Below are 11,531 nucleotides of genomic sequence, written 5' to 3' on the forward strand. Positions count from 1 at the left end.
CTCTAACTTCAAATAGAGCAACATCTTCAATTTGACCAAGTCTCCCACCCAATTTTCGTGCAACCTCAAGTGTTTTGTATTGTTCAGGCAATCCCCAAAATTGTGCCCATACAGGAAAAGAAGAGATGTTATTATCCTCCATGTTTATTGATTGCTTCCATCTGCGAACATGAATAACAAAACTCTTGAATAACCAAGGTGAACCTCTCTCAATTCGAGTCACATCAGAGTCATTCTCAAAGAAAAATTAAAACTGGTTCCTGTATTTTTCGACTACTCTGAATCCTTCTGGTTTATTCCATATTGCATACAGAGCTCCTTCCATGGTACCTACGGAAAAGATCCGATCTGAGAAAATTCTTCCAGACAGGCTCCGTGTACAGGCTTGAATTCCTTCGGAAACATCTTCATAAGCTAAAACGATCAAGTCATCCTCCTGATCACTATCAATTATATGAGGGTTCTATGTCTCTGATTTGTTGCTCATGGTGTAGAGAAAAACAGAATTGGTATTTAATGATTTCAGAGAGAAATAAGATATATGGAATGGGTGAATTAGAAAACGAAATGAATTAAAAGAAGAATGAATTGGGAGAGAAAACGAAAATTAGAGAACTAAGTGGAAAATAAATTAAGAGAAGAAAGTAAAGGAAGATAGAAAAGATTTTGACGAAGAAAAGACAAAAAAAAGGTGTAACCATGGAGGCGGCGCAGTGAAACCCTAGTAGAGCGTGAACGAACTCATAGGGCGCTGGATGAGGAGTACGTACTCCCGCAAAATTTTATAAATATAATTCAAAAAATATAAATAATATCAATTTATTTAATATAACAAAAATGTCTATCAACAAAATGTATGCAATAAAAATTAAAATAAAAAAGGTAAATTATGCACTTTCTATAAAGTAGGAAAGGAATAGTTCAAAATTAACTAAAATCATTATGACTTTGTTCAACCTTAAATCTGCGTTTAAATACTAAAGTTTTAATATTATCGGTCCGTTTGAAAAGTTTTGAAAGTTACTTTTTTTTAGTTTTTGACATATAAAAAGTAATAATATTAATATCTGATACAATTTTTAAAATTAAATTGTAACTTTTTAAGAAGTTATTTAAATGGTTATAGAGAAGTTAAAAAAAAAAGATTTCTCTCATAACAAAAAATATTTTTATCACATTTTTTAATATAAATATTTTTAGAACTAAAAAATCAAATACAAAATAACTTATTTATAAATTATTTTTTATATAAACATTTATTGTTTAAGTTATTTTTTCAAAAAGAGTTTAATTAAACTAGATACCTAAACTGAAAAATATTAACCATAATTATTTAAAAATGAATAATTACACAATGTTGTAACATAACTCATACATCGTAAATCATAAAATCATTGATATTGCTTTAAACTTTCTAACTCAAATTTTATAAAACAAAATCTATACCCTAAATTCTTAACAGTAAATCCTTAATTCTGTTCTATCCAATGTTTTGAAAATTGGACCGGATCGATCGGTCGAACCGATCTAATCGCGAACCGACAGTTTTAACGGTATGGTCAGGCATGCAAAACCGTTGAAATAAAAACCGGATTACTGAACTGAACCACTTCGCTTCTCACTCCTCTCAGCCTATGTTCTGCTTGCCCGAATCATTCACTCTCCCTTATCCAACCCTAGCTACTCTTTTCGACCCACTGCCGCGTCCGTCCGTCGAGCCACTGCCGCGTCCGTCCGTCGAGCCACTGCCGCGTCCGTCCGTCGAGCCACTGCCGCGTCCGTCCGTCGAGCCACTGCCGCGCCTCTCCGTCGAGCCACTGCCGCGTCCGTCCGTCGAGCTCGGCCACCGTTCATCCGTGTAACCACTGCACCCAAGTCTCCAACTCCCCTGCTCTCTTCTTCCGCGATCTCGCCCCATCCCCTACTCTTTGCATCTTCTTGCCATCCGCTTCATCTTCTTGCCGTCGTCTGGTCGGTGTTGTCCATCAATGAAGGGTCTGTCGGCGTCGTCTTCGAAGGTCAGTGAACGTCTTGCTCGCTTGTTCTTCAGTTGTTCTTCGTTTTTTCCTACTTTTTTATTCTCTGTTTTTGTGATTAGCTCTGATTTTGTGTGTTGCGATTTTATTGATTAATGAATGTTTTGTGATTAGCCCAGGTTCTTTACTGATTATTGGTTTTTACTGATGTGATTAAACACCATGGCAGTTAGATTACCTCCAGAAACGATGCCAAGAATTGTGAATCCGCAATATTATTTTTTATTTAGGATTTAGGATTCAATTAAGAATTGGCTTTGGTATTATTTAAGAGCAGATTGCTGTTTTTGGCACCTGTATCACTAAAAAGTATTTAAAAAACCATAGTGTATGTGAAGCTGAAAGTGAGTGACATATTGTTTTCATGATAATTCAACTTGCTGCATTGCATTACTAAGTATCTTTGTTCTAATGAATAAGAAAAAAATATAAATTGATATGAATCGAACAGGTTCTCCTTTTGTGAATAGGTTTTGCACTTGACTATGGAATAGGTAACTGTTATTGTTGAAATTATTGCTTAAAATGGATTTGTTACGCTGCTGCTACTATAAATCATTTATTTCTAGCTCTTGACCTCTTGTTAGGAAGTTTCAGATGCCACATACTTAATTCTGTGTTGTATGTATTGCAAAGGGTACAATGAAGGTAGGCCGGCTAGTAAAGGCATTAGCATCCGATGTAAATATTAAACGCAAAGCTAAAGGACTGCTTCCTCGTCCAGTGGGTTATGTAACAATTAAGTGTCAATTTTAGTTGTGTCATTCCTTTAATAATTATTTGACAAAAGAATTTCTCTTATTGCTCAAAAGAAATCCTTTCCTTATCTAATATCTATACATAAAAAACATAATTTAAACCGTATGGGTAGTAACTTTGTACTGCTTTCTCTGTTGCAGCATTCTTATAACTCCTAAATGATATAAATATAGTGAAACGCATTGAGTGAAAGTTTGGATCAATAAATTGCATAACCAAAATAATCTATCTGATTGCTGTGTATAATATTTATGCTATTTCTCGTGTTTTTCATTTTACAAAAATAAGTTTATTTTTCTTTTTAAGTTTTACACTAGTTCTCGCTCTTTAGTACTTGTTTCAAATGAATATAACTAAGTTGAAGTGAATTATTCATGTCACTGTGTAAAGGTTCGAGCTGGAATAGTTGGATACCCTAATGTTGGAAAGTCATCATTGATAAACCGTTTACTAAAGTGAAGAATGTGCCCTGCAGCCCCAGACTAGGAGTTACCCTAATTGTTCATGAACTTGTATTCTGTTGAAGTTGAAACTAATGGCTTCTAATGTTGAGTACTTAACAAGTTTTTGCGAATTTTGATGATTGATGACAAATTTTCATGTTGGCATTTAATATTTAGATATTTCCTTTTACTATTTAACTTTTGAGTTTGTATTTTGATAAGATCATATAGTTTAAGTGGATGACATTTCATGTAGCGTTTTAAATTTGGAAGATATTTTAAGATTTATATTAGATTATAATTATATTTTAGGATGTTTATTTATTATTTATTTATTATTTTATTTTAAAACGGTTTTTTCGATTGAACCACGGTTGGACCGGTTGAACCAATAAACCAATGAACCAGTAACTAGAGCGGTTTGATGACCGTGTGTTGATGGCCTGAAGTTTTGAGCTATTTGTTAGATATGAGTTTAGATTGTGATAAATTTCGATAATTGTTATGTTTTGAGAAAGTTTAGCTCAGTGATTACGATGAGCTTAATTGCAGAAGAGGTCTTGCTACTTTGTTGAATTCTGCTGTTTAATCACCAAATTAAACTCTTTAGTCTACTCTCTACATCTCTTTCTACCTACTCTATCTGTGTATATGCACATTTTAATTTCTTGAAAGCAACTCACCGTGAATAAACATTGTTTCCATTGTTTACATGAGGGGTTTTTTGAGGTATACATACTTGCTTCTCTCGGTGTCTTTGTCTCTGTCTGTCGGTGTCACTGTCCCCTTCTGCAACCATTGTCTCTTTTATAGCGATATCTGATATGTGGTTTACTGATATAGTGAAGTTTTGTGAACTCTAATTCAAGTCATTCAACTGTGAACTGATATAGTGATATAGTGATTGAATAATTGTTTTTATGTGAATTGTGAAGTGTGAACTAATATAGTGATTGAATAATTGTTTGCTTGTTTCAACTGATTTTTCAATTGAATAATTGAAATTGAAATTGAAATTCTGCAACTAATTGATAGGTAGGTTTTGTTTGTTTATTTCTCTTGAATTGAAATTGAAATTCTGCAACTAATTTTCTGGTTTGAGTGAGTAAGAGTTAGCTTTTTCTACTATTTAACTTCATGTTGTTTTATGCTTATGTGTTTGTTCATTCTTGGGGTGTTACACTAATATTTTTGTTTTGAGTCTTCTGAAAATACTAGGGTGTTACATTTTGGTTTATGTAATACTTTTAATTTGGATGATATTTCAAAATTTATATTAGACTATAATTATATTTTAATGTGTTTATTTATATTTTATTTATTATTTTATTATAAAACGCTTTTTTCGATTCAACTACGGTTGAACCGGTTGAACCTATGAACCAGTGAACCAGTAACTAGAGTGGTTCGATGACCGGTTCGGTTTTCAGAACCTTGATCATGTTAGTATAACGGCACTACAGGTTAAGGTCTTTGCAACACTACAAAATTAAAGACTCTACCACAATTTCACTCAAAACAATACAAGGGAGGAAGCGCAGGGAGGAAGCGCAGATAGCGAGCAGCAGTGAAAGTGATCGTGCAGAGAGAGTGAGAGATGGAGGTTCCCGGTTCATCAAAGAAGATGATAGCGACGCAGGAGGAGATGGTGGAAGCGAAGGTTCCCCTTGCATACAGGGACTAGTGCGCACACCTCCTCATCCCTCTCAACAAGTGCTGCCAGGCCGAGCTCTACCTTCCATGGAAGTGCAAGAACGAGCGTCACTCCTACAAGAAGTGCCAGTACGAGCTCCTCATGGAGCGCATGCTTTGGATGCAGAAGATCAAGGAACGAGCCTCCCTTAATCACTCCCAATCCAAGGGCGCCGCCTTTCCCGTCATCCCTAAAACCGCCAATGCCTGATTCATTCCAGGTTTCTGCTTCTCCCTGATCTAGGGTTTTTTGGATTCATTCCTAATTCCTGATTGATTAATTACTCTCGTTATCAATATTCTGGCGTTCCGATTCATTAGGGTTACAGGATTGTTCACGCTTTTACTTGATTAGGATTAGAGAATGTTAGTTTCGTAGGTGTCTCTTTGTGGATTAAATTGGATTTGCTGTTATCATAGGACCATAATTTTTGTTCACATTAGCTGAACAGACAGAAAAGTTTCATAAAAAATAGTAGCTGTAAACGAGCAACAATAAGATCATGAGCCAATAAATGGAGTTGTTAACTTGTTCTACAACTAATTTTCTTTTCTTAATTACTTTTCCTGAGAGACCATAGTTATTTTGGGAGAAACATCCATCCGATTGCCAAACATTTTTCTATTTATTCCTTTTTTGTCGTTTTTTTTAAATAAATTTACATGAGGTCTTTTTTCGCTTAGGTTGTTGAACAAACAATAAGTTATCTAAGAATAAATAAACCGGGCCACTTTACAACATAAAAAACCTCTTGGTGGAAGTAAAATACATAACCAGATTGACCAAAGTCTACTACAAGTATATATATATCAACAAAGAACAGAATGTATGGGGCAGTCTCTCATGTTGGAAGCATACCTGTTTCAAAAAAACCTGTACATTATTGGTTTGCATGATTTGATTTGTGATTTGTTTTATTGACTAGTATACTTCTTCAGTCTAAAAGATCAGTGCTGTTAACAGAGATAAACTAAGGGATTAACATGAGACACAAATTGGAATTCGGGAGATCGGATTCAGTTAATTGAAATTTTAGGTGTTAATTTGTGGCACGATGCAAATTTCAAGGGCGATTTTAGGTATATACTCAATTTCAACTTATTGTTGAAGATGGTAGGAGTTTGTTACTTTGACCCTGTACTCATGGCTTTCCACTGAAGTAGATGTAAATTATGGTTGATTCGGTAGGTTCTAGCACATACTTTAATATTGATGACTGCCTTTGTTCGAACAATTGGGGAAAAAACATACTAAGATAATTGCTTGTTGGAACAAAATGTGAATTCATGACTTTATGCACACATAATGTTGAATGATTAATTGGAATGGAAATCCTGTTACCTAAAACATGACTCAGCTGTTTCAAATTAGATTGTACGTTTTGATATCAGTTGCTTATTTTGCTTTCCACTTCTTTTCTGTCTGTTCCCACTTGCTTGGGGTACTGGTACTGGTTCTGCCGATTACTTTCTAATGCATATTATGTACTTTTGGCTGGAACCTTTGCTTGGGTGGGAGTTTCTTCGTGTTTTTCAGTTGTATGAAGTCGAAATTACCTTGGCTTGTTTGTCCAGAGACTACCAAAGACTGTTTATACTTTAATTCTCGCAATTTCTCATCATGGACACATGTTTTTACTTGAAAGTAATAAATTTTTCTTAACTTTTCATAAGTGGAGATATGGTTGGTTTGCCACTTCTATTTCCTGACCAATCATCACATATGTTTGAAATATTTTTTTTCTACACATGAGGAAACTAACGTGGCATAGATTTAGGAGCGATACCTATCTCTTACTATTATTGCTTTGATCAGATGTGACAAGACAAATACATCAAAATTCAAATTTTATCTTCTGCAATTAAATATTAATACTAATAAAACTTTAATTACAGATATATTTTTGTTGTATTGGATAAAAAAAATTGGGTCAAAGAAAAACAATAATTTTTGGATTGTAATGGATTATTATTAAAGAAATAAATTTTATTGTGTTTATTTTATCAATAAAATTAATTAATTTTTATTAAATATTTAAGTATGCATAAATAATATTAAATATTACAAACAATAAATATTAAAAAAATAAACATTCAAATTCAAATTTAATCTCTAAATTATTATGTATAATATTAAATTTTTCTTACATTTTGTATAAGAAATTAACAAGTGTTATTTTTATTTTATGAGAGTAGTATCTTTAAAAAAAATTTGTTAATAATACTAAATTTTTCTTATATTTTGTATAAGAAATTAATAAGTGTTATTTTTTATTTTGTGAGAGTATCTTTAAAAAAAATTATCCTTTGATTTATAAATTAGTTAAAAAAAATTTTTAGTCCATGAATTATTTATTTTTTAAAATTAATTTATAATATTTTGATTTATAGTAAGAATGATTTTTAAAAAATCTTCATATGCAAAACTTGAACATAAAGTAAATATTCATGCATATCAAATAATTATAAATATTGAACATTTTAAAAAATATTCATACATACCAAATAATTTGGGTTATGTTTTAGACTCCAGTTTTTTTCTTTTAAGTTTTTTTCACTCATTTTTTTAAATTTAACTTTGTTGTTATATTTGTAATTTTAAATAAATTATCATTCATACTATAAATCAAAATATTATAAATTAATTTAAAAAATAAATAATTCATGGATTAAATAATTTTTTTAACTAATTCATAAACACTTTTAATTTTGATATTGAATTCATAATAGTATTTTTTCAATAATGTATGAAATTTGGTGTATTTTTTTATATAGAGATCACAAATCTAATCTTTCAATTTGCGAATTTTAATTTTAAAAATTTTTTAAAATACAAATAAGACTCTCTTATTTGTGATTACATCTGTATTAAATTAAAACATACCACTCTTACATGCCCGAGAATAATACAATAATAATTTCATATACAAAAATCAGCCATTCATAAATCAAATAACAAAAAATTTTTAAAATTACTCACAAAATAAAAATAACACCTATTATTTTCTGATACAAAATGTAAAAAAAATCAGTGTTATACATAATAATTTAGAAACTAAACTTTGAATTTGAATGTTTATTTTTTAAATATTTATTGTTTATAATATTTAACATTATTTATCGCATACTGAGAATTTGGCAAAGAGTAGGTATACAAAACTGATAGGAACTAGGAAGAGTTGGAGCTTTTCTAATCTCTACAATTACCAAATGATTCCACACCTAACTCTATCTCTCATCCCTTTATTCTTCTCTCAATCTTATCCAACTTTCTCACTAGCACTTCAATCAGATACTTGGGCCAGCACCTGACCATAGAATTGGTTCGTGACACACAGCTATGATTACTAACCAAACAATTGGCACAACTTTTATATAGTACCACGATACATTTGTTTGTTACATTACAGCTTGTAGATAGGGGGCCATTTCTACAGTACCACAAGAACATTATAATATATTAGTATGAAAGTGATGGCTACATGTCAGACTTGGATTAGTCTTACTTTGAATTCAAACTGGGCTGTAGTGCAACCAGCAGTCAGTAAAATAAAAGCAGCCCATTGAATCTCACTTAACCTGAAATGCAAATAAAAACACAACAATAGGCAGTCCTAGGACAATACGATCAATAAAATTAAATATTATTTTACTAAGCCATTAGTATTAAGTAATAAACTAAACTTGTGGAAACAAAACACTGCCTCAATCCTTAACAAAAGATTATGATAATGAAATGAGAATTGACAATAATTTTTTTATATTGAAAATAAAGAACAAAAGCTATCTCTTCTTGAGTATAATTCGGTAGAAAACATCTGTACTGATAATATTCAAGTTTTTTAATATCTGATAGCCAGGAGCATCTACAGATGCAAAAATGTAATACTGCCATAAAATTGAAGAGTAAATACAATCAGATTTTGGATGGTATCTGTTGCAAAATCAAAGTTACATAATAATCAATTGCGACCATAACAAACATAGACATGCATCACCAACCTGAAGCAAATTTTTGATAAGGTAAAGACTGCTGGAACAGGATACACTATAACTTCATCTAATGTGATGCTTAACCTAGATGCAAGAAACAATATACAACGACTTATTCAAATTCATTCTCCAACAACAGACAACATGAAAAATCTCCCATCAGAAAAGGAAACACATACACATAAGTCATAATGCTTAGATAAAAGGATGAAATCACCAACAGGACTTATCAAGTAAAACCACTAGCCTACTGAAAATATTACTGCTCAGAATCTCCCCTCTCCCCTCCCCTCCCCCTCCCCCCTTTCATTTTCTTTTCTTTATTCTCTCTTTCTCCAAACATACCATGCAAAAGAGTTAATCCTTTGCTTTGTAATGGTAGAAACAGGCCAAGCCTATATTGAAGCTTATTAATCTAAGTCTGATTTGTTCTTAAGCTTGGCCTGCCATTTAGAAAAATATATTGACTAATAATAAAAAAGTATATTTATCATTTTTCTCTCAATTGAATCATTGGCATCCAAGTTCTACTACTAAGAATTAATCCTGCTCAAATTTACTTGAAGTCCCATTAAGGAGGGTAAAGGCTTCGTGGCGAGGATTTTTTTTTTACTGCACACAATGCAAGATTAAAGCTCAAATGGGCTAAATGTATGCATAATGCCTAAAATAGGCTAGATAAGTCTAACAAGCGTTTAGTAGATTAAATTACATTACATTTATATACATTTTTAAATCTAAACAAGCCCAGGACAGCCAGCAAGCCTACTCGGTTTTCCGCAAACCTAGGCCTAGGTTGCTAAGATAAACAGGCTTTTCAAAAAGCCTGAGCCTGCTTCTATATTTTAGCAAGCCACAGGCCCTTAATAGGTCGCTTGACCTGTTTCCATCCTTGAATATCGAAATGTAGTAAAGATTCGCCCGAATACAACCCAAAATCTCAGTATAATGCTTCAGCTTCCAGAGTAACATTATGAGTTCGTAGAAACATGTACTTTGGTTACCTTGTGCTTTTGTGCTTGCTTGTAAATGGCCAAAATGCAAGTTGTCACTCAAATTTTCAATGTAAGAAAAACCTTATTCCACCTCTTTAACTAGTTATCCAAGTTTTTTTCCCTTTTCATCAACAAAATATAAAACATAACCTAAAATCTTGCACTAAATTCACAATCAGATCAAAAAACTTAAGGGAAAAGGATTATGCTAACCGATTATCCTCGGTGACACCTTCCTTTTTCCATATTCTTGCAAGAGCCACAAGGGATATAGCACATTTTAAAGTCTCCACCTATAACCAAAAGATTACCAATAAAGTAGGAGCCATGTATTGGTCAAATGCCACAATTCGGGTTATCAAGTAGAAAGTGAATCAATGGAATGAGTGCATACTGCATAGAGATGAGATCTATACGCACCAGAAAGTTTGCGGTGGTTACACTATACTCGTACTTGCCAGCTCTCTTAGACCAAACGATTAGAATGGCTTGCGAACTAGTAAGAACAGTCAATGCAAGTGTAACAACTGACCTATATCAAGAGAAATGGGATGAGGATTAAGAAATCGAACAAGAACTGAACAGAAAGATAACGGAGAGTGGGAGCAGGAGTCAGACTTGAGTTTCCACTTTGCTTTCGCCCTGTGGCTATCGGTTTTGGTTTCTCCCACGGAGGCCAAACGGTTGTCTAGGACTGCAAAACAGTGAACAGGGGAAAAGAGGTTAAAGCTATTCCAATGGTGAAGTTGCAAACACAATACATCTAATTATCCAACCGATACAATATAAGACAGAAGAAGAGAAGACAGCAAAACCGATTTTTCACGTAAACTCTCAACGTCCTCGACGCCGATCTCCCTATCATCACCCTACAACACATAGGTGCGTCAAATCAACTCTAGTTTATTATTGAGTGAATGGAAGAAATGTGATAGCAAATTTCTCAGCTACATATTAAAAGCACCTCATCCCTGATTTTCCTGTACTCCATTTTTGACTAAGAGTTGTGAATTAGAGAAGAGCAAATTCCAACTCTATATACTTATTGCAACCGCTACAGATCTCATCTTTATGCCTCAGTGACTTAGTCCCTCGGTGACTATCCCAGCTACACAAGCACAACCAATCCGGGACCAGTGATCCTTTCATCTATCTATTCTCCTTTTCTTTTTTTATACTTGTTTTTGTTACTACTGTTCCTTGTGTGTTTTTTTGGGCTTACTGTTCCGTCGATTTTTCTCTTATTTCTACTTTCTTTTTTTTCTTTAACCTTCTCCTTCTTACTTCTTTGTTGATTTTGGACTCCATTGACAAGTTTTGTTTCCATAACTTTGTTCTTTGGCCCATCCTTTCACTTTCTTGAATTTTTGGTCTAGTCATTAACAGCTATTCTAACCAACTTGGGTTAACCAAGTAATCAGCTCACTCATCCCCTTAATCAAATATCGAGAGTTTAAATGCCTTATGCATGTAATAACCTATTAACCAACGGCAAATTCTTACATAAAACTCAGATCCACGTCAAATTAGTCTTTAATCTGTAGGTTGAGAGATACCATGAACAACCACAAAAGAAAATAATAACAGCAATTCTAAAAATTTTAGGCTAGATA

At 32.9% G+C, this 11,531-nt stretch overlaps 1 protein-coding gene and 1 pseudogene across 4 annotated transcripts; one reads left to right on the top strand and one right to left on the bottom strand.

Annotated features, from left to right (window-relative positions):
- The first annotated feature begins 1,806 nt into the window (after positions 1-1,806).
- On the top strand, positions 1,807-6,626 carry LOC110273940 (NADH dehydrogenase [ubiquinone] 1 beta subcomplex subunit 7-like; annotated as a pseudogene).
- A 1,438-nt stretch (positions 6,627-8,064) lies between these two features.
- Positions 8,065-11,049, bottom strand: LOC107457833 (CMP-sialic acid transporter 2-like). 4 transcript variants are annotated; one of them, XM_052251879.1, is made up of 7 exons: positions 10,883-11,049; positions 10,726-10,787; positions 10,537-10,612; positions 10,339-10,450; positions 10,132-10,211; positions 8,933-9,007; positions 8,065-8,509 (listed from the first exon to the last, which is right to left on the bottom strand). In XM_052251879.1, exons 1-7 carry the CDS (start codon positions 10,885-10,887, stop codon positions 8,416-8,418), a joined length of 504 nt encoding a protein of 167 aa, XP_052107839.1. In that variant the 5' UTR covers positions 10,888-11,049; the 3' UTR covers positions 8,065-8,415. The 4 variants fall into 4 exon arrangements, 1 of the variants encoding a protein (XP_052107839.1); XR_008001319.1 differs by lacking the exons at positions 8,065-8,509; positions 8,933-9,007; positions 10,132-10,211 and having other exon boundaries at positions 10,246-10,612; positions 10,734-10,787; XR_008001318.1 differs by lacking the exons at positions 8,065-8,509; positions 8,933-9,007; positions 10,132-10,211 and having other exon boundaries at positions 10,246-10,450; positions 10,734-11,049.
- Positions 11,050-11,531: the final 482 nt, after the last annotated feature.

Source organism: Arachis duranensis, chromosome 7 (assembly GCF_000817695.3).
Source record: "Arachis duranensis cultivar V14167 chromosome 7, aradu.V14167.gnm2.J7QH, whole genome shotgun sequence".
Taxonomy (NCBI): Eukaryota; Viridiplantae; Streptophyta; class Magnoliopsida; order Fabales; family Fabaceae; genus Arachis; species Arachis duranensis.